A 24,233-nucleotide genomic window follows, 5' to 3' on the forward strand; every position below is an offset into this window, starting at 1 on the left:
TGGAAAAGACTCTGATGCTGGGAGGGATTGGGGACAGGAGGAGAAGGGGACGACAGAGGATGAGATGGCTGGATGGCATCACTGACTCGACGGACATGAGTTTGGGTGAACTCCGGGAGTTGGTGATGGACAGGGAGGCCTGGTGTGCTGCAATTCATGGGGTCGCAAAGAGTGGGACACTACTGAGCGACTGAACTGAACTGAACTGAAGATGTGCGCATTGGGGCTCCAGGTGTGGAGAGCTCCTAGGGACGGGGCCTACGAACGCTTCTCTGAGGAGGCGACACCGGATCTAAGAGGAGGCAGAAGGGGGGTAAACGAGGGGAGGGAGAAAGATGAAGAAATATCAAGAAAGAGAGGGCAAAGTTAAAAAAGGAAAAGAGGAAGGACTCGATGCTATCGGCGCTCCGCCCATCGTGCCTTGACTGCTAGGGCCAGAGCGCAGTCACCGCCCCCCTCCCTTCCCCGCCCTCCCATCCCTTCCTAGAGCCTCAGCCGCCGGCCCGGCCTGTGGGAGCTCTGAAGCTGCCGGCTCGCCAGAGACACCATGTACCGGCTCCTGTCAGCCGTGACGGCCAGGGCCGCGACCACCGGGGGCTGCGCCTGGGGCTGTGGGAGGCGTGCGGTTCATCAGCGCGCCGGGCTGCCGCCACTCGGCCCCGGGTGGGTCGGGGGCCTCGGGCTGGGGCTGGGGCTGGCACTTGGGGTTAAGCTGGCCGGCGGGCTGAGGGGCGCATCCCCCGCGCCACCTGCCGCGGCCCCCGACCCCGAGGCCCCGCCTCAGGCCGAGCTGCTGCAGGCGCAGGAACAGCCCCTCGCCCCGTGGTCTCCGCAGACCCTGGCGCCGCCGCACGCCAGGCACTTCGCCAGAGCCATCGACAGCAGCCGCGACCTCCTGCACAGGATCAAGGTGGAGCGACCGGGGGTGTAGGCAGCCGGGAACCCGGCGCCCCACCCCCGGCGTCACCCCGGAATAATGAGGCCCCTTGGTGGTTATCCTTCGGGGCGAGAGGACCCCATCCCGGGCGGCGGGATGCCGGCTGGTGGCGAGAAAGACTTCCCGTTTCCCGTTCTCCCGGCCATGGCAGAAGCTGTTGGGAGGTTGCCCCAGTCGGGGCGGAGGTCAAGGTCCGCCTCGGGGACCGCCCCTTCCCCCTCAGGGTGCCCAGCAGGCACACCCCTCACCGTTAGCGCCCGGCCGGCCGGAGCCGAGGTGGGCGGGGCCCGGGCCGAGGGGGCGTGGTGGGGCGGGGCCGAGGGAAGCCCTCGAGGAAGGCGCAGGCGGATTTCGGACTGTCTTTGAGCTGTGCTCTTGAACTTTGCTTTCCCCTTGGCTCTTAGGATGAGGTGGGCGCACCTGGCATCGTAGTTGGAGTCTCTGTAGATGGAAAAGAAGTCTGGTCAGAAGGTAGGCTCAGAATAGCTTTATTTATTGGCTTATTTTCTGCCAGTCGGTGAATAAAATCTTCCATGAAGTGGAATACATACTTTAGAGAAAAGTGTCTAACAGAAGAAAGAATTGGACTTTATTCTGTGTTGGAATAGAATAGCAAGGCTTAAAATAAGACTGATGAATAAAATGGAGTCTTAAAGATGGGTTGTTTCTACCCCCACTTTCTTAAAAGACAATTTATTGCTTTCAAAGTTGTGTATAAAACAGTCTGTTAACTGCACGTTTGTAGATAACCCTTATGATTAAATAAAACATCAGAATGTAGTGGTTTTCCTTTTTAATTCAGTCGATTTATGAGTCCTCTGTTGTGTAGAATGCACAGTACTAAGAACTGGGGATATACATGATTCCTTTTTGTCACCGAGTTTACAATCTACTTTATTTGTTTTTGTTTTTGACTATACGGGGATGTCAGCTATATTTTCAGAAAAAGCTAGCAACTTGGGAAGATAGATTTCTAGTCATTCTGTGATACTTTTATCAAAGAATTTTGTAATTTGGTTTACTTTTCCATTGTGCACAAACTGGTCCAACTCATCACAGGTTTTTAGAAACCCAGCTTTTAGGAAATGTCTCAGACATCATTTAAAGGAAGGAGTACTTTTAGAAGTTGATAGGAGCAGTAAGGTTTTGAATTTAAAGAAAAAATGATTCTTTACCCAAGTTTAAGCATAGCCCAATCAACATTTATGAAAGATATTATAATAAAAATTATATAAATGTCAGCTCTGTAGGTGAGGGCTCTGTTTTTATGCAAGTATTTTTCTGCATAATCTACATTTACAGGTGAAAATAATTATACCTTTTCATTCTTTTCAGATCTAAGTTCTTTATATATCTTAGATTGCCACACTTTTATCCTACAGAAGATGAAACCAAACTTAAAATATTTTCTGGGCTTCCCTGGTGGCTCAGAGGTTAGAAGGAGCTTTATTTAAACTCGTTGTTTTTGTCAGTCGTGTCTGACTCTTTGCGACCCCATGAGTACATTAGTCTTCTGACCTGCAGCTGAATTTAATTGATGATTAGCTTGATTGGTTTTCTGGGGCATCTTTTTACATTTGTTTTATTAGTCATTTTAAGGGATTTTGTATAAACTCCCTAAAAAATCAAGAATAAATATAATCTGAAGAACAATGATGTTTTCCTTAAAGAATGTAATTTATTTAAAATATGGAATAACCAAATTTTTTAGATAAGCTAAGCATCAGTAACTGAATCATAACATTACTGTTTTGCACAGGGTACAGTTTCAGTCTTGTTATAAGGTTAAATTGTTAGGCCTACTGTTGTCAGTATTGCTAAGACTCATCCCTTATATGTTGTTTTGATTAATTATGCAAGTAGAATAGCTTTTTCTTTTGATAAGCACATAGATTGTTTTAAGATAGTATTATTTCAGTTTTTGAAGACTCCTTTGACCATGAGACCTATTATGACTTTTTGCTTTTTTCTCCCAAAGGTTTAGGTTATGCTGATGTTGAGAACCGTGTACCATGCAAGCCAGAGACAGTTATGAGAATTGCCAGTATCAGCAAAAGCCTCACCATGGTTGCTATTGCCAAACTGTGGGAAGCAGGTAAACTGGATCTTGATATTCCAGTACAACATTATGTTCCTGAATTCCCAGAAAAAGAATATGAAGGTGAAAAGGTAATGAAGTTCATAATTAGTTTTTCTAATGATGTCTAAGTGGTTTTTAAAAGGTTTCATAAGATTATTTGATTTGTTTTTAAATTTTATTAATGGATTAAAGTTTTATTTTATCCTGATAATAACTGAGTGGATATTTTTCTAAAATTTGAGGCTAAAGATGTGTACATGATAGCAGCAGCTTAAAATGGAAAATATTGCTGAAACATTATTCCAAGGCTACTGACTTTTTATTATGCAGTTTAATACCATAGTTGAATTTTTATTTTTACTTTTAGGTGTCTGTCACAACAAGATTATTGATTTCCCATTTAAGTGGAATTCGTCATTATGAAAAGGACATGAAAAAGGTGAAAGAAGAGAAAGCTTATAAAGCCTTAAAGATGATGAAAGGGATGATGGAATCTGACCAAGAAAAAGAGTTAAAAGAAAAAGGAGGCAAAAGTAATGAAAAGAATGACTTTGCTAAAGCTAAGATAGAGCAAGATAATGAAACCAAAGGCCGAAATTCAAAGCCTTGCAAGAAAAAGAATGATTTTGAACAAGGTGAATTATATTTGAAAGAAAAATTTGAAAATTCAATTGAATCTCTAAGATTATTTAAAAATGACCCTTTGTTCTTCAAACCTGGTGAGTGTTAATTTCTTCTTTTTACAAAATCATCATTATTGAATGATTAATTTTCAGAAACTCCAAAATGATACCATCCTGAGTGCATTCAATGTGGTTGATGATGGTATGGTTTTGTTAGATGCTTGCCTTTGTTGTCTATAGTTCTTAACAAAGCCTAGTATTCAGGAAGTTAGTTGTTTGCTTCAACTTCACTGGAGGCTACCTAGACATTTAATGAGTTCTCAGTATCAGGATATTCATGGAAAAAATAAGGGGTTGGAATAGCCCTCCAAATAAAATTTGGGCCAAAGTTTGCATGATGAAGCACTGCTGATTTTTTGTATTTTGTTAGTATTTAATTAAATTGTTCAATTTGTTGTATGTGTTCATTTCTTAAAGAAATTAGCATACACCAGCTTAATTTTATTTTCCAAAAAGCTGCTCTATAAAAATAATTTTTTTGTGTATTTTTTGGTATGATGCCTGCCAAAACCACTTTAAATTTATTGCAGGTTTATGTCCTTGTATTCCATTTTCATTTTAAAAGTGGTTTGTGGAAATTCCCTAGAGGTCCAGTGGTTAGGACTCTACCCTTCCATTGCAAGGGGCAAGGGGTTCAATCCCTGGTCAGGGCATGGCGAAGAAAACAAAAAACAAACAAAAAAACTAATAAATATATCGATCATTTTATTAACATTCTTGTGTTTGAGACATGAAATAAGCAGGGCCGTTGCAAAGTTGACTAAGTTCGTTAATATATCATCCATGATCTTCACCTAAATGGTTAAGTAAAATATTCTAGTTTTTAAAATATGCCAGTTTTCAGTAGAAAAATATTTTGCATGTTTTTGAATAATAATGAAGCATTCTTTTTTTTCCCCCCTTTGCAATGATGTCTCAAGGTAGTCAGTTTTTGTATTCAACTTTTGGCTATACCCTACTGGCAGCCATAGTAGAAAGAGCTTCAGGATATAAATATTTGGACTATATGCAGAAAATATTCCATGACTTGGATATGCTGACAACTGTGCAGGAGGAAAATGAGCCAGTGATTTACAATAGAGCAAGGTAAATGATTACCTTCTGGTATGTCTAGCTATATTGCATCTTCACACTATGTTATCAATTTAAAGTCACGCTTTGCTTGTCTCCATTCCATAATCAACTTGCCACATTTTGGGAGCTTTTCTTCATGTCTCTTTTTCCACCTATAATGTAAGTAAAATAAAATGTATTTTATTTTTCATATATATATTTATATATATATGAAGTAGTCCAAGGTCCTTAGATAAAAGTTAGCAATAATAATTTAAGCACATGAATAATTAAACTAAAATTGTACCCATCATGGGTATCTATAATTTGATCTTCCATCATCTCTTATATTTTAGTTAATGTTTTGTTTACCTTTTATTATTTTTAATTATTTTTAAAATTTTAAAATTATCCTACACGTATAGAAAAGTTACACAAACTGGTACAAAGAATTTTCATATACTCTTCAACCAGATTTCCCACATTACTTATTTTAACATTTGCTTTATCTGTCTCTGTTATTTTTTCTCAGCCATTTGGAAATCAGTTGGCAATATGCTACCCCTTATACTTAAGTGGTACCCATAAATACTTAAATATGTATTTTCTAAAACTAAGGGCATTCAGGAAATTAACATCAACATAATACTTATATCAAATCTACAGACATTATTCAGATTTTATTAGTTGCCCCAATAATGTCCTTTATAACACAAGGAAAAACATTTTTCTTTCTGGTGCAGGATCTAATCTAGGATCGCACGTTACATTTAGTCGTCAGGTCTCTCAGAAGTCACATGAGTCATTGTATTCCTTTAGTGGTGATAATAATTTGAAGTGGTATATACCAGTTTTCTCCCCTGTAAAACTTTTGAAAATCATTTTATTGAAATAAGCTAAAATTTTGTCATAATTTTTACTAGTAATGTATAAAAAAGGCAGTGAAAGAAAATCTTGTGACTAAAGACTAATTCGAGTTTTACAGTTTTGGTGTTTTTCATTTTACTCTTATTATTTAGTTGGTTAGAAAGGTAACAACGCATTTAACTATCAACCGTTACTTTTACCTTTTAAGTTTCCATTAAAGAACGCACTTTACAAATGACTTAATGATACTTGACTAGATGAAATGGTAGATGTTTTTAGGTTTATCTCCCCATACTAGCTTTGCTCAGTTTACTGTTGTATTTAGTTAAATTACCATTTTAAAATTATCAGCTTATTTAAAAGGATCAAATATGCATTGCAAATCAGCGTGAAAGAGATTTTTTGAACCTAAAAGAAATTAGGTTAGCAGCAAGCAATGAATTATAATTTTTAAATGACCTGTAGGTTTTTTTGGTTGTTTTGTTCTGTTTTTTTTTTTTTAATTGAAGTTGATTTACAATGTTGTGCTAATTTCTGCTGTATAGCAAAGAGGCTCAGTTATACACATATACACGTTCTTTATTTAATATTCTTTTATATTATGTTGTATCCCAGGAAACTGGATATATTTCTCTGTGCTGTATTAGTAGGACCTTGTTGTTTATCCGTTCTAAATGTAACAGTTTGCATCAACTAACCCCAGGCTCCCAGTTCATCCCTCTGCCTCCTCACCTCCCCTTTGGCAACCACAGCCTGTTCTCTATGTCTGTGAGTCTGTTTCTGATTTGTAGATAGGTTCATGTATGCAGTATTTTAGATTCCATATATAAGTGATATCATGTGGTATTCGTCTTTCTCTTCCTGACTTACTTAGTATGATAATCTCTAGTTACATTCATGTTGCTACAAATGACATTTATTTCTTTTTTTATGGCTGAGTATACATCGTGTGTGTGTGTGTATACACACCACATCTTATTTATTCATCGATGGACATTTAGATTGTTTCCATGTCTTGGCTATTACAAATAGTGCTTCTGTGAACATAGGGGTGCATGTATCTTCTTGAATTACGGTTTTGTCCGAGTATATGCCAAAGAGTGGGATTACTGGATCATATGGCAATTCTATTTTTAATTTTTTGAGGAACCTCCTTACATAGCGGCTACACTAACTTACATTCCCACCAACAGTGTAGGAGGGTTCCCTTTCTCCATACCCTCTCCAGCATTTGTTGTTTGTAGACACTTTAATGATGGAAATGACCTTAGTTTTCAGACAATGCTTATTATGTCTAGGTCCACATTATATTCTACTGGAAACATAAAAAATAACACCTGAAGTTGTCAGTTGAATCTAGAAAAGATTCCCTAGTAGTGTTGGCATAGATGCGTAACCTTATTTTGAGTTAAATCTAGGCATTTGATAACAAATACCTACTCTTTTATATAAGGAAGAATCACTGAGCCTCTTTTCTCAACTGAAAATTAAGTCTCACGAATGTGCAGACTGCAAGTCAGCTGTTGTTTGTTGTTTTCTTAGTAAATAATGCACAAATACCAAAACATGGCGTGTGACAGTGAGTTAATTTCATCTTATCGCCCATTCTTTGAGAAAAGGCAGTGGGTTTCTGTTTCTACCGTTAAAGGTTTCCATCAGCTCTGGGTTTTTCTTTAGATTTTGCTTGTGCCCAGTGGTGCTGAAGTAGTGAGTGATTCTTTTTAGGTAGATTAAATGGGCTGCAGAAATAAAGTAGGACACTAAAAGAAGAAGGAAATGTTGTTATAGAGGAAAATGTTTGTCCATTTTCTTTGTTTTTAGTTTACTTGATAGAATTTTTATTTGGGCCTCTAAAAGCTCAACTCTGATTCTTTTTTATTTTTGTAATAGTTATTTCAAAAGGGCTTAGAGGCACCAGCTTCGAGTAGAAGTGCATGAAATAAAAGAAATCTTCTCAAAGACGTATGTTTAAAAAAAAAAACCCTTAAAGTAAAACTTAGTAATTGTTTATGTTTCTGTTTGTTTTATGGTACAGTTTTACAAGAAATAAAATTTTGAGCAAAAGGTTGCAGCTTTGTTATCTAGTCTACTGACCCCTTGGTATAATCATAAATATGTTTATATTATCTTGACCTAGGCTTTTTAGAGTTACTGTGCCCCAGAAGTAAATATTTTTCATCTTTATCACTTCTCTGTGTGAATGTGTGTGTGTCTTTAAGCTAGTGTCTCAGAGTCACCTGTTTGAGGTATTTTCCCAGAATTCCACTCCGCAATACTACCTACATTTCTTTGGCCAGAATTTTAGTGTCAGGCCACATTCAGCTGTAAGGAATGCAGAGAAATCGGTTTTTAGCTGGGTGCATTGTTGTCCTGAATAAAACTGGGGTTTCTTGAAGAATAGGAACATTGATTCTGTATATGCAAATAGATATATTTATTCTGTATTTCAGGTATACTCTGTATAAGCAAGTAAACTAAATAACCCTTTAAGCAAAAACCCACAGGGGAATGGAGTGAATGTTCTTGCCACTGAAGGACACTGTTGATAGGGGAATCCTTAGTCAATGCATTAGCTTATTATTAGACACCATTCTTATTTTCTCTCTGTTTGGCATAATACTTGCAACAAAGATCTCTTTCCTAATTGGATAAGACCAAAATCAAATAAAATGTTTTCTGAAGTGTTTGCTGTATTTTTACAGTATAAGTATGGTCTTTTCCTTCTCTTATTGTCTTTATTATTAATTATTTTTTTTCAAGTATCTTCTAAAATTAAGCATTGTTCCTTGTGAAGCTTTCTTTTATGCCTTTAGCCTATCTGGTAATAGGAATGCTAAATGTTAGAGTGAGATTGGTTTGTATAATATGCATGTTAAATTCTATAGGTTTTTTAACTTCTTAAAGCAATAAAATACAAAGTGATACATAATTATTTGTAAAGGCATTTAAAAAGGGATTTAAATTATTTTGCATTTATAAGCTTCTAGATGTAGATTTCTGTAGTACTATAATGTTGTGCAGAAACTGTAGAGATTCTTCAGGATGACTGTTTGTCATCTGGCATCATTCCATCAATTATTCAGTTAAAAAGATATTCCAGTAATTTAAGAACTTGTGTCCATAATTCCATTCTTTTAGTGCAGAAATCCCTTAAGAATTTGAAATAGTAAAGTTATTCAGTTGATCAAGATTATTTTCATGAGAAGTCATTAATTTGTCCTCTGTAAAAAGGAATCAAAAGAATAAATCTTAGAATTTATTTTGAAAGAGGAGTCATCCTAATTTCCAGCCTTGATGTAAGTGCTTTGAAACACTTCATTAAAAGTTGTATAATGCAAAGCTGATTATTAACCAAAATAGGTTTGTAGGTCTCTCCCAGTTTACAAACTTCAAGATCACTCTAACAAATATTTTTCATTGAGAAACCTATTTTTATTATTCTATCATGTGAGATTTTTTTGAAATTTGATTGACTGGAAATACAAGTGTAATCAGTGTTCAGGCAAAAAGTAACGAGGACCTTAAATACAAGAGTGGCTATAGGAATGAAAGGAAGGGAGAAAGATTAGACAGAAAGCTAAGGTTGAATGATGAGATTTGTCATTACTGAATGTGAGAGAGTTGAGGGCAAGAGAGGCAAGAAAGGTCTTAATGGAGAGGAGAAATATGAGAAGGTTCAGAAGAGATCACTTCTGGACACGTCTTAATGGAGAGGAGAAATATGAGAAGGTTCAGAAGAGATCACTTCTGGACACGTCCATCTTGCAAGTGAGAAGACAATGTATCAAATCATTGGCTCATGGGGGAGCATATTTAGATCCTCTGTAGACTTTTTTCATCTTCAGAGTATATACCTGTGGTCACTCCTGCTTCACCCAATATTATGACTTGGACTTTTGGGAGACATATAAGAATCATGACAGAAGATAGAGGAGTCATTTTTCAAATTATGTGCCCACTATCCTTCCGAGTTATGAATTTTAAAGGGAGGGATGAGGCCCACTACTCATTCTGATAAACAGCATTGAGAAACAAGTTTGAGACTCATTAATGCTAATAGAAAAACCAGTGATAAATTTGGAACAGGGATTGTGGTACAGCTGTAGTTTTGTAGTTAATTCCTATAGAAAAGAAGACCTGGGACCCTGAAACCCCTGGTGATGGGAGGGATCTGGGGAGTCATGGGACTGAGAGCTAGAAGAGAGAGCGCAGAGCAAAGTGGCCTGTGGGGAGTATCAGTGATGTGGTGGGTCACAGAGCTACAGGGGAAGCTAGAATGAGGGGAATTAGAAGATCCTTGATGACACGCAAGAGAGCTGTTTAGTAGAGATGAGGGAACAGAAGCTATATTCTAAGGAACTAAATGAATGGAGAGGGTGAGTGCATGAAAACAGCAGGTGTGGACTGTTTCATGTAGTTGGGCAAAATATGAGAGTGCCAGACATCCTGGAATGTGAAGTCAAGTGGGCCTTAGAAAGCATCACTACCAACAAAATTAGTGGAGGTGATGGAATTCCAGTTGAGCTATTTCAAATCCTGAAAGATGATGCTGTGAAGGTGCTGCACTCAATATGCCAGCAAATTTGGAAAACTCAGCAATGGCCTCAGGACTGGAAAAGGTCAGTTTTCATTCCAATCCCAAAGATAGGCAATGCCAAAGAATGCTCAAACTACCACACAATTGCACTCATGTCACACACTTGCAAAGTAATGCTCAAAATTCTCCAAGCCAGGCTTCAGCAATACGTGAACCATGAACTTCCAGATGTTCAATCTGGTTTTAGAAAAAGCAGAGGAACCAGAGATCAAATTGCCAACATCTGTTGGATCATTGAAAAAGCAAGAGAGTTCCAGAAAAACATCAATTTCTGCTTTATTGACTATGCCAAAGCCTCTAACTGTGTGGATCACAATAAACTGGAAAATTCTGAAAGAGATGGGACTACCAGACCACCTCACCTGCCTCTTGAGAAATCTGTATGCAGGTCAGGAAGCAACAGTTAGAACTGGACATGGAACAATGGACTGGTCCCAAACAGGAAAAGGAGTACTTCAAGGCCCTGCTTATTTAACTTACATTCAGAGTACATCATGAGAAACGCTGGGCTGGAGGAAGCACAAGCTGGAATCAAGATTTCCGGGAGAAATATCAATAACCTCAGATATGCAGATGACACCACCCTTATGGCAGAAAGTGAAGGAGAACTAAAAAGCCTCTTGATGAAAGTGAAGGAGGAGAGTGAAAAAGTTGGCTTAAAGCTCAGCATTCAGAAAACTATGGCATCTGGTCCCATCACTTCATGGGAAATAGATGGGGAAACAGTGGAAACAGTCTCAGACTTCATTTTTGGGGGCTCTAAAATCACTGCAGATGGTGATTGCAGCCATGAAATTAAAAGATGCTTACTCCTTGGAAGGAAAGTTATGACCAACCTAGATAGCATATTCAAAAGCAGAGACATTACTTTGCCAACAAAGGTCCATCTAGTCAAGGCTATGGTTTTTCCAGTGGTCATGAATGGATGTGAGAGTTGGACTGTGAAGAAAGCTGAGCACTGAAGAATTGATGCTTTTGAAATGTGGCGTTGGAGAAGACTCTTGAGAGTCCCTTGGACTGTAAGGAGATCCAACCAGTCCATTCTAAAGGAGATCAGTCCTGGGTGTTCATTGGAAAGACTGATGTTGAAGCTGAAACTACAGTACTTTGGCCACCTTATGTGAAGATTGACTCATTGGAAAAGACCCTGATGCTGGGAGGGATTGGGGGCAGGAGGAGAAGGAGACGACAGAGGATGAGATGGCTGGATGGCATCACTGACTCGATGGACATGAATTTGGGTAGGCTCCAAGAGTTGGTGATGGACGGGGAGGCCTGGCGTGCTGCAATTCATGGGGTCGCAAAGAGTCCAGCACGACTGAGTGACTGAACTGAACTGAGAGTGAAAAGACTGGAAACTGGAAGCTGTAATGAGGATAAGAAAAAAAAAATGTGAGTGTGTGTGTGTGTGTGTTTTCCCTTAGCATATAAAAAACTAGAGTACTTTGTGAACTAAGGTGAAGGCGTCAAAATTCCTATCATGGCAAGGAAAGCCTTTATGACGTGTACTCTGTCCCATGTCTACTCCTCTGGCATCACCTTTTGAAGCACTCTCTGCTTCAGTCAAACTGAACTCTTTGCTCCCCAGCGGAGTGAGGAGCCATTTCAACAAGTCTTGCTCTCACTAGTGCTCAGGATTCCTCACATCCATTTTTCTAGTTATCCCATAACCTGTTACTCAAAGCAATATTGGCATCACTTGGGAGCTTGTTAGAACTGTAGGATTTGGGGCCCTCTCCAGACCTACTGAAGTGGAATCTGCATTTTAACAAAATCTCCAGGCGATTCATATGATGCTCTAAAATTTAAGAACTATCCAACAAGACTGTTTGCCCTTGAGAGCAGCCACGGTGTATGGTTTTTCTTTTCTCTCCAATGCCTTGCAAGGAGTCTCCGTTACATACTTGGCCAACAAGTGATGCTTTCGTGTATTCAACATATTTCCCAGTACTCAGTGGATGTCCAGTACTGTTCTAGATGGGGGAAATATCAGTGGACTAGGTAGATAAGATTCCTGCCCTTATGAGACTTACATTCTGTGGAAATGTAAACTGAGAATCTCCTATATAGACATGAAGAAAATAGAACAGAGCAGTGGGATATACACTAAGAGGCTGTTAAGGGGAGCTCTATTTAAAATATATTGGTTTTAGGCCATGTCAGTTGAATTGAAACATGAATAATAAGGAAAGCTATGAAGGAAGACAAGATGTCATAAGTGATGAGGTCCCAGAGGTAAGCAAGGGCTAAATTATATTGGACAATGAGTATCAGTGCCATTAGACCCACTGCTCCTTACGTTAACAATATGTTTTAACACTTCCCTTATCATCTGAAATGAAAATAGGAAAATCATATAACCTATATCCAATACTCTTAACTAAAATGAAAAAAAAGAAATAAAAGGAATATTATATAATAGATAAATATGGTATATAGTAGATGTCTCAATATGATAACATTTACTTACCACAACATGCAAAGATGTAACAAAGTCAACTGCAACTTAATATGTAAAATTATTTTAAATGTGACAAGTAAATGCAGGCCAGTAGAGGTTTATTGCATTTGGTGCCTCAACCCATGTCCTTAGTGGCTAACTCTGGCTAAAGTTGTAAGCAAAATACAGAATGGTCTTCAATTTTCACAAAGGCTGCATTCAAGAATTCATCTTAGAGTAAAAATGTGCCAAAAGTAGTTTGTATTTACATATAAAATGGAGGAGGTTCTAGGCTCAACTGGTTATAAACAGATTTTATTTTTGCTTACATGAACATCTGGTAGAATGGTTGATCTCACAGGATGTAGGTATAGGAGAATGCACCATGGTGTGGGACTTTCCCATATACCACAGGACATTTAGGACCCTTAGGCCCCTACCCCCTAAGTCTCAGTCATAGCCCTCCAATAATTGTGACAGCTAAAAAAAATGCCTCTCACAATTTCCCTTGGGGAGTTAGTCCTGCCTGTACTGAAGGCCATTGACTGTGTCATAGACGGTTGTGAGAAATTTGAGTTTTATTCTCATTACATTCATAACCATTGGAGGGCTTTTTATGGCTGGGAAAAGGAGGAGGCACAATCTCTGGCTTCTGCCTGCGGGCAAACTGCAGGAGGTACTATAGTCTAGGAAGTATAACTGCTGAAACAAGGTTGTAGAGGTGATAGGAGGCGGTCAAAGATGCAGGTAGTAGAATCACTCTTGAAAACAATAGGAAAATTTTGTAATAGATTGCATGATGATGTAAATGCGTTTTAAGATGAAGATGGGAGTTTCTAGCTCACTTTGGATGGTCTCAATCTTCTCAGTAAACAAAGAATATAGTCATCTGCTGACTAAGCCTGAAGTAGGATAGGGGACTGAGGGTGAGATTGGGAATCCCAACTATGAAGAGTACACGAGGGAGTGGGGCTTCCCTGTTGACTCAGTGATAAAGAATCTGCCTGCCAATGCAAGAGACATGGGATCGATCCCTGGGTTGGGAAGATACCCTGGAGAAGGAAATGGCAACCCACTCCAGTATTCTTGCCTGGGAAATTTCATGGACAGAGGTGCCTGGTAGGCTGTAGCCCATGGAGTTGCAAAAAGTTGGACACAACTTAGTGACTACAACAACAACATATCAGGGAATACCCAGGAAAAGAAGAAAGGATTTGAGAACAACAGCAAAGACCCTTAGCAAGAGTATGAATTTATAGCAGTCAGCTTTGTTATATGAATTCCTGCAGCCTTTCTTGGTAGATATGGGATACTTAGGTTTATTCAGGATTGATGGATTGGTATAGTGTAAGTTCAGAACAGTGGAACCGAAAAATGTGGTCTCACTAAAGACCACAACCAAAATGGTTCAAACGACTGATGATATAGTTCAGCCCAGAAGAGAAAATCAGAGGAAACCACTAGAAACTAAAAGACCTGGGAAAATTGAGAAGACTCAATGAGCATGGATGAAGGTTCCATTGAGGACAGAGAGCAGGTTCATTTGGAGAGCTAGAAGGATTGGAAGTTATAGTCATAGGAAGAAATTTCTGAGTTTGAGACCCTAGTGATAAAACATAAAAAAATGATGGTAAGATTCACGTCTAACTGTGCTTATGAATAGCCAAGGATAGATGAAGATGAGAGTCATTACGGATGAGACTGTCAGCAAACTGAAAACCCATTTTATTATGAATCTTGAAAGGCAGGAGCCTCAAGAGTTATGTCCTTTATTTATTTATTTTGTGATTTCATTTTATGTACCTAATGTTTATGGTACAGTTTCCTCATATTAGAATGGAAACCTCATCAGGTTAGTCTCTTTTTTTTTTTTTTAACACTTTATCCCAGCATCCAAACAGTGCCTGACACGTAGTACGTGATCCATCAATAACCTAATTACAAATTAGGACGGAAGCAGAGAGGCAACAGATTGCCTAGATTTTAATCCCATTCTGCCACTTATAAACTATGTGACTTTGGACAAGTTATGTATATTCTCTGTGCCTTAGGAATTTTAATAGTACCTATCTCCTAACATTGTTACAGGAATAAATTAGTTCATATGTATATAGTTCTTAGAACAATACCTGGAACATAGTAAGAAGTTTATACATGTTTATTAACCAAATAAAATAAACATAGCTATTAAGGGTGAGAGTTGGGATTCAGGCTGAGATTTGCTAACTCCTGCTGCTTCCACTACACCAAGAATGTACCCCATCCCATCATTATACATAGTATTTCTATGTTATTTTTAACCAGGAGATGTAGTCTTCTTATAAATATTAACCTTATTCCTGAACATCCCAATGGTATGTTTTTAGTTATAAAATTTACATGTAGCACATGGTTCACTGAACCCAGGAACTGAAAATATCTACCAAACATTAGGTGTTTCTGCATATGCACAGGGCAAATATATATCATGTGTACTAATCAGTGTATCTTTTAACAGTATTAAAAATTTCATACACTCAGCATGGGCAAGCCTTGCAATAGAAAAAACAATCTGCTTTCTATACTGTACTCAGTAACTTGTGTTTCATTTTATTTGAATCATACTGAAAACTAGTGGTTACTTTCTGAGAAAATATATTCACTACAATGAAATACAATCCGTCTCATGTATGCATTTTTCTATTTATCTTCATGTATGAAGTCAATACTAGACTATCACATTTTTAATGACTATTCTTATTTCATTTTAGATTTTATGTTTACAATAAAAAGAAACGCCTTGTCAACACACCTTATGTGGATAACTCCTATAAATGGGCTGGTGGTGGATTTCTGTCTACAGTGGGTGACCTTCTGAAATTTGGGAATGCGATGCTGTATGGTTACCAAGTCGGGCTGTTTAAGAACTCAAATGAAAATCTTTTACCTGGATATCTTAAACCGGAAACAATGCTTATGATTTGGACACCAGTCCCTAACACAGAGATGTCTTGGGATAAAGAGGGTAAATATGCAATGGCATGGGGCGTGGTGGAAAAGAAGCAAACATACGGTTCTTGCAGGAAGCAGCGGCATTATGCCTCACACACTGGAGGTGCAGTGGGTGCCAGTAGTGTCCTGCTGGTCCTTCCTGAAGAACTGGATGCAGAAGCTCTAAATAACAAGGTCCCCCCAAGAGGAATAGTTGTTTCTATCATTTGTAATATGCAGTCTGTTGGCCTCAACAGCACTGCTTTAAAGATTGCTCTGGAATTTGATAAAGACAGATCAGACGTACCTTAACATCACAGGTGCAAAACAAGCTGTTATGGTTTTGTTTTTGTTTGTTGGGTTTTGTTTTGTTTTGAAACATTGAAGTCCCAAAATACATGCAATTTTAAAGAATAAATTTGTAATAGAGTATAATTGAATGCAGAGAATTATGTACCTCTAATTGCTTACTTTTGTAATTGTCTTTTATTGGAGGATGAGTTCTTTATACTCAGGGAAGTAACTATATTTTTACTTTTTGAAAAAAGTGTTAACTCTTGAAATAAAATATTCTGATAAAAATGTACTTTCTGAATGTGTAATACAGAAGAAATTTCATTCAACAGCAGACTCAAAATATTGTTCTTTTAATATGACAGCAGATGGTACTTCCCTTGTGGTCCAGTGGCTAAGATTCCATGCTCCCAATGCAGGAGATCCAGGTTCAATCCCTGGTCAGGGAAATAGATCCCACATGCTGCAACTAAAGATCCTGCATGCCGCAACCAAGACCTGCCACAACCAAATAAATAAATATGTTTTAAAAAGAAAAAAATGACAGCAGAAACAAGATTGTGAGAAATGGTATATTAGTTCTCTATTGCAGCTTAAAAGAACACACATTTATTATCCCATGGTTTCTGAAGCTCAAGAATTCAGGAGTAGCTTGACTGGATGGATCTGGCACCAGAGTCTCTAATGAGGGTGCAGACAATATGTTGTAGTTATCTAAAGGCTTTTCTGGTCCCAGAGGAAATGTTTCCCAAATGCTCATTCACTCACAGTTTTTAAGATTTGTGAACTAAAGATGTTATTTGCTCCCCAGCCAGACACAGGTTGGTAGCTGCTTGATTAGTGTTCAGGGCCTAAGAATAGTTCTTGGCTCTTGGCTGTGTTCTCTAAACTCTTGGCTCTGCCCTCTGAATTACTTTTTTCATGAAAGGCAACATGTGTTTGCATCCAAGTGGCTTTCTCAGCCTGCTTTCATTTTTGGCCACACCAAGTCACATGTGGAATCTTAGCTCCTGACCAGGGATCCAACCCATCCCCCCTGCAGAGGAAGCAGAGATTCTTAACTACTGGACCACCAGGGAAGTCCTACAACCTGCTTTCCTACTTGTACAAGTTTGAGGGTCCAAAGGCCTCTTTTATATTCTCCTTTCAGTCTAACTTAACAGTTTTCCTGCTAATGTAATTTTTTAAAACTGTGAGTCCCTTACAAATCTCACTGGGGTTCATGCTGATAAATATATGCCAAATCTCTTCAAACTAGACCCCTCTCTAATTTGGGATTCTGCTAAGACAATTGGAGAAAACACTGTTAAGCTTCTATTAAGACCTATTGTTAAAATAGCTCTCAAGATACCATCTTGCTTCTTTCCACAGTCATAAAGGATTTTATATATCATACCCTCAATTTCATCTTTAGACTTTTTTATTTTGTTTTCTGGAAGTCCCCTAAATTTTATCTTTGCCTTGAAGCTATTTCTTAATTTTAGCATCTTTTGTCATTTAGAGAGTCTGGGAAATTTCTAAACCATCAGTTATTGATGCATTTTTTTGTTTAGTAGCCCTTCCTTTAGCTTGTCTCTCTCCAGCTTTGTAGTATGAGCAACAAGAAGCAGCCAAGAGTCAGTACTGGGTCTGGAAATCTCAGCTAGATTACCTAGTTCATTAGGCACATTTTCTACTTTCTGTGGTCTTGCAGGCAATAATGTTGCTAAACTTCCTGCTACTTCACAACAGTAATCCTCTTTCTTCCAATTTCCAGTAACATCTTCTTACTCTCCTCTAAGTCCACACCTGCAGCCTCCTCAAAGGCCATCATACTTCTAAACAGTTTCTTCAAGGCTCCTCAGGCATTCACTGACACTCTTTTCAAAATCCTTCCAACTTCTATTCACTGTTCTAAATTTACTCCCCCATTTTGGGCTTTTGTTATAGCTGCACTCTGCTTCCAGGTATCAAAATCTACAGTGTAAAAAATAAGTATTTCAGATATAATTCACAATTCATATACCTTAAAAGTCAACCTTTAAAATGTACAATTTAGTGTTTTTAGTATATTCACAAGATTGTGTGCCCATTCAATTCCAGAATGTCTTCACCCAAAAAAGGAATCTTAAACCCATTAACATTTGCTGTGCATTCCTCTCTACTCCCAGGCCCTGACAACCACCGATCCAGTCTCTGTCTCTTTGGATTTGCCTATTATGGGTATTTCGTATAAGTGGAATTATAATATGTGGTCTTCTGCGTCTGGCTTCTTTAATTGTAACGTTCATTAATTATCTATTGCTGCATAACAAACTACTATATCTCAAAAATTCTCTGTTTTGTAAGTTTGGGAGCATTTTAGCTGAGCAGTTCTAGCTCAGGGTCTCTCCTGTGGCTTCAGACAAGATGTCAGCAGGACTTTCAGTCACCTGAAGGCTAGAGTGAGGCTAGAGGATCTAATTCCAAGGTAGTTCAGCCATGTGGCTATCGGCAAGAAGCTTCTGTCACTTGCTAGCTTTTGGGAAGAGGTCTCAGCGGCTCACTACGTGGACTTCTCCATAGGTCTGCTTGACTGTCCTATGGCTTCCCTCAGATTGGGTGATTGAAGAGAGAAGGTAAAAGCCACAGTGTCTTCTATAATCTAGCCTTGAAGGCCATACAGTAACAGTACTACCTATGCCAGTTTCTCCTGATCACACAGACCAACCCTGATTCAGTGTGGGAGAGAGCTACACAAAGGCTGAATAAATACCAGAAGGTGAGGCTCATTGGTAGCCATCTTGGGAGACTGGCTGCATGGATGGCTTATTATAGTGTTGACATACTGGGAAATTTTGTTGTAACAGGCATAGATGATCAGTATTGGAGACTACACTGAATTTGGGGAAATTCAAAAAGCAATGGAAGTTTTTTTATTCTCAAATAAAAGAGGCCTGTTCTATAGTTCTGAACTCTCAGCCGTTTCTTCACTCTACTTTGATCCATAGAGGTAAGTAGATGGATATTTCTGAGAGGTCAAAATACAGACAGCAACTCCCTACAACAGATCCATTTCATCTCCTTATTTCTTTCTGGCTTCTGACTTCTAGGTCTTCTATTCATATTTGTCAAATTTTTCAACCCATACTTCTTTGATAAATAGAAAATGCCTTCCTTTAATGTTATTCTTTAAATTTTAAACATTAATTATTGTGACAAAAGGGAAATCAAATTAACAGCAATTTAAAAAAATATTTCTGATAAAAATATCATGTTTTGGGACTTCCTTGGTGGTCCAGTAGTTAAGAATCCACTTTTCAGTGCAGGGGGTGTGGTTTCAATCCCTTGTCTGGGAACTAAGATCACATATGCTGCGCACTACAGACAAAAACAAATTATTTTTTAATAATCATGTTTTCAGTTTGATCATGTGATACCAATGTGAGCTTTGAACCTTAACACAGACCACAGAGCGAAATGCTTGGACCTGCCAAGGAGGTGACATTTACATGGGGGAGAGGAGGAAAGCGCATTGTCTGAGTGTTGGGGAGAAGTGCGATGTGACTGACTGTCCAAGGGAGCACAGCCACAAAGTGTGAAGATATCTGTGAAGTTGGTTAATGTGTACTATGAACAGGGTACTTGGCTTTAGACTAGTTTTTCACTTTTTAGGATTCTTGTTGAAGCTATGAGAAAGAGCTGGGGATTTTCTCAAAGTGAATCAATGTACAAACGTCAGGGGTTCACTGACCCCACATTAAGAATTCCTATTGACCATAATAACTTATTTTCTTACTTAATGCTTTGATAAATGCTAGATAGAAATGTTAGAAATGCTTTGATAAATTTCCGCATCTCCCAAAGTGATAATTGTGGTGTGGCTTATCCTTTAGGGAAAAGAACTCAGGAGAATTTGACACAAGTTGCTTGCCTTTTTTTTTTTTTTTCCTGAAATTTACAACTTGTCAAGGTGGTTATTGGCTACAAATGATTTGCTTTACCTTCCTGTGGTAGAATAAAAAATTTCAACATCCTGCTCCAGATTTGATAGTTGAGGTCCTGGAAATATGTCTTTGTAGTTTTTAGAGAAAAAATGTAAATCTTCATTTAGATGGGTTAGAGTTTATTATTGTATTTTATTAAGAAAGAAGTTACTTTTATAGAATAATAACCTCTCCTTGTAACCTTTAGGATTTTACAGATACATTTTCACAACTATAGGCATAAAGAATTATATTGTTATTTGCTATTGATTCAGGTTCAAATAGTCTTGAGTTCTATTCTTCAGTTCAGTTCAGTTGCGTGTCTGACTCTTTGCAACCCCATGAATCGCTACTTGATACTTTGTTTTGCTTTGGCTGTGCCATGAGGCTTTTGGATCTCAGTTCCCCAACCAGGGATTGAACCTGGGCCCTTGGCAGTGAGAGCACAGAGTCCTAACCACTGGACCACCAGGGAGTTCCCCTGATCTTTCATTTTTGTGGGGAAAGAAAATACTAGAAAGCATAAAAGTTTCACATTGCAAATACCCATGTAATCCCAAACCAGAATTTAAAATGCTATCATTTAGTCAACTTTTCTTCATTTAAAAATAATAATGAGTAGAACTTAATAGATAAAACTGAAGACCCCTAGAACCATCACCCAAAGCCCCACTACTTTTGCCCTGCAGGGACCTGCTGTCAGTTGATATATATTCATCCACTCCCTTGTTTAATACTTTCACAGCCAAGTATATACATATATACTATGTGTATACTATGTATCAGTTCAGTTCAGTTCGCAGCATGCAGGGCCTCCGTATGCATCACCAACTCTCAGAGTTCACTCAAACTCACATCCATCAAGTTGGTGATGCCATCCAGCCATCTCATCCTCTGTTGTCCCCTTCTCCTCCTGCCCCCAATCCCTCCCAGCATCAGAGTCTTTTCCAGTGAGTCAACTCTTTGCATGAGGTGGCCAAAGTACTGGAGTTTCAGCTTTAGCATCATTCCTTCCAAAGAAATCCCAGGGCTAATCTCCTTCAGAATGGACTGGTTGGATCTCCTTGCAGTCCAAGGGACTCTCAAGAGTCTTCTCCAACACCACAGTTCAAAAGCATCAATTCTTCGGCACTCAGCCTTCTTCACAGTCCAACTCTCACATCCATACATGACCACAGGAAAAACCTTGGCCTTGACTAGACGGACCTTAGTTGGCAAAGTGATGTCTCTGCTTTTGAATATGCTATCTAGGTTGGTCATAACTTTTCTTCCAAGGAGTAAGCGTCTTTTAATTTCATAGCTGCAGTCACCATCTGCAGTGATTTTGAAGCCCCCAAAAATAAAGTCTGACACTGTTTCCCGTTTCCCCATCTATTTCCCATGAAGTGATGGGACCAGATGCCATGATCTTAGTTTTCTGATTGTTGAGCTTTAAGCCAACTTTTTCACTCTCCACTTTCACTTTCATCAAGAGGCTTTTTAGTTCCTCTTCACTTTCTGCCATAAAGGTGGTGTCATCTGCATATCTGAGGTTATTGATATTTCTCCCAGAAATCTTGATTCCAGCTTGTGTTTCTTCCAGTCCAGCGTTTCTCATGATGTACTCTGCATAGAAGTTAAATAAGCAGGGTGACAGTATACAACCTTGACGTACTCCTTTTCCTATTTGAAACCAGTCTGTTGTTCCATGTCCAGTTCGAACTGTTGCTTTCTGACCTGCATATAGGTTTCTCAAGAGGCAGGTCAGGTGGTCTGGTATTCCCATCTCTTTCAGAATTTTCCACAGTTTGTTGTGATCCACACAGTCAAAGGCTTTGGCATAGTCAATAAGGCAGAAATAGATGTTTTTCTGGAACTCTCTTGCTTTTTCCATGATCCAGCATGTATATACTATTGTGCTATTTGTATAAATGTAACTAAAACATTTTCTACATTCCCTTTTTAAATTTAACATTTTTTTGTGATCTGCTCAAGTTGATAAATATAAATCCAGTTTAACTGCTATAAAGTATGATATTGTATGACTATATCACATTATATGGGCTTCCCTGGTGGCTCAGCAGTAAAGAATCTGCCTGCTAATGCAGGAGATGTAAGAGACACAGGTTTAACCCATGGTTCAGGAATATCCCTTGGAGAAAGAAATGGCAACCCACTCTAGTATTTTTGCTTGGGAAATCCCATGGACAGAGGAGCCTGGTGGGCTATAATCCATTAGGGTCGCAGAGTTGGACACAACTTAGTGACTAAGTAACAACAACAACATAATCACATTATACTCTCCATTTTTTAACAGATTTTTTTCTTTTACTATTATATACAGAGCTGTAAGGAACATCCCTTTCTTCGAGTTGAACCATATGAAATTGTTATTTTTCCAGATCAGAAGATGCTTGAATGTAGACAATTTAATGTAGCTGAACCTAATTCTGTTGTATGTATGCCAACACTGACTTTAATTTTTGACTGAGCAATGGATAGGAAATGATACCTGATTATTTTTACTTGCATTTACCTACTGTTAGTGAAGTTAAACCTATTTTCACGCATTCATTGGCCACCTGGATTTCCTCTAAATTTCCTACCTATGTTTGTGCCCATCCAGAATAGGGGAAATGAATAAAGCATTTCTTTAAAAAGTGATTGTGGACATGTTCATGGGGTTGGAGAATGAATAGCCTTGATAAGTACTGGAGTTCTCCCAAAATGTAGTAAAATTTTTAATAGCCACAAATTCCTCCCATTCCATTTTTGCATGCTCCTTTGCAATGTGATTTTGCCTCTCTTCTCAGCCAAAGGTGGTGTCTGTTTCTCCACTTCCTTGAACCTGGGCTGGCCTTGTGACTCGCTTTGACCTGTGGAATATTGCATAAGTTCCAGAGCTTAGGCTTCAAGAGGTCTTCAAACCTTCCATCTTTACCCTCTGAGAACTCTGCCTCCAAGACTGCCATGTAAGAAAACCAGACTAGCTTACCACATACCTCAGCTGACAGCCAGCACCAGACATGTGACTGAAGTCATCTTGGACCTTCCAGTCCAGTTGAGCCTCCAGATGAAGACAGCCACATGATGAGCCAAGGTAAGATCAACCCACAGAATCATGAAAAAGAATGTCATCATTATTTTAAGCCACTAAATTTTGGGGTGGCTTGGTTTACAGCAGTAGTTAACACAGCTATGCTCAAGTGTGGTAATGAGGTGGGTAAATAATTTGAAAGAAAAAATAGAACTTGAAAGTTCTTGATTTTGAATAGACAGGATCCTTTTTTCTTTAAGAGAATACTATTAGCAGAGTGCTCATTATGTGTCAGGCATTGTGCTAAGAACTTTATATATGTTAACTCATTTTATCTTCAAACAACCCCATGAAGTAGAAAGTATTATAGATATTTTGCCCAAAGTCACATAACAATTAACCATTAGAACTCATATCAAATCCAGGCTTGTCTGACTCAAAAGGCTGTTCTAAAATTATCTTGTCTTCCCATTAAAAAAAAACTCTAAAATTTACAGGCCCAATAAAAGGACATTCGGTAGCATGCAACTTTATAGGTGAAATATTTAGTTTTAAAAAATTGTCATATAAATTGAATAAAAATATATTGGGATTTTAAATAGTAAATCTGGCTTCAAATAAAGAACATACACAACTTATTATTATGCAACTTAAAGATAAAAATGGCACAGTAGAGTCATACTTTTAAATACCACCTCTATATAAAATGTGAAATGAGAAAATGAAAACGATACTCATGGACTTAAGAATACAATCACAGAACAGTGAGCAGGGCTGAAACTGGTGTCTCCTGAGCTCTGGGTGCAGATGGCAGTGGCAGCTCCAATATGTTCCTGTAGAATAATCAAAACTAACCTGCTTCCCTAAGAGAAATTCAAATTGAGAATTTTTCCTATGTTGTTCTCTTATCAAGAGAGAGACTCTAAAGAGTCTTAACCACTGGGGCACAGGGGAATTCCTAGTCTTCAAGCCATTTTGAGTTTATTTTTGTGTGTTCCAGCTTCATTGATTCACACACAGTTGTCCAGCTTTCACACCACCACTTGCTGAAGAGACTGTCATTTCTCCATTATATATTTTTGCCTCTTTTATCAAAGATTAATTGGCCATTGGTGTGGGTTTATTTCTGAGTGCCCTATTCTGTTTCATCGATCTATGTCTGTTTTTGTCCCAATACCATGCTGCTTTGATTATTGTAGTTTTGTAGTATTATCTAAAGGATGGGAGCAGTATACCTTCAACTTTGTTCTTTTCCCTCAGGGATTGCTTTGGCAATTCTGTCTTTTATGGTTCCATATAAATTTTAGGATTATTTTTTCTAATTCTGTGGAAAATGTCATCAGTTATTTTAT

General features: G+C 38.4%; 1 protein-coding gene across 3 annotated transcripts; it reads left to right on the plus strand.

Moving 5' to 3' along the window:
- LACTB (lactamase beta) lies at nucleotides 465–16,208 on the plus strand. 3 transcript variants are annotated; one of them, XR_001918683.1, is made up of 6 exons: nucleotides 465–910; nucleotides 1,342–1,408; nucleotides 2,916–3,106; nucleotides 3,385–3,736; nucleotides 4,625–4,786; nucleotides 15,408–15,904. XR_001918683.1 is itself a non-coding variant. In XM_018054311.1 (6 exons), the coding sequence occupies exons 1-6, from the start codon at nucleotides 548–550 to the stop codon at nucleotides 15,937–15,939; spliced, it is 1,671 nt and encodes a 556-aa protein (XP_017909800.1). In that variant the 5' UTR covers nucleotides 472–547; the 3' UTR covers nucleotides 15,940–16,208. The 3 variants fall into 3 exon arrangements, 2 of the variants coding, with proteins under 2 accessions (XP_017909801.1, XP_017909800.1); XM_018054311.1 differs by having other exon boundaries at nucleotides 472–910; nucleotides 4,621–4,786; nucleotides 15,408–16,208; XM_018054312.1 differs by lacking the exon at nucleotides 15,408–15,904 and having other exon boundaries at nucleotides 4,625–4,943.

Source organism: Capra hircus, chromosome 10 (assembly GCF_001704415.2).
Source record: "Capra hircus breed San Clemente chromosome 10, ASM170441v1, whole genome shotgun sequence".
NCBI classification, from domain to species: domain Eukaryota; kingdom Metazoa; phylum Chordata; class Mammalia; order Artiodactyla; family Bovidae; genus Capra; species Capra hircus.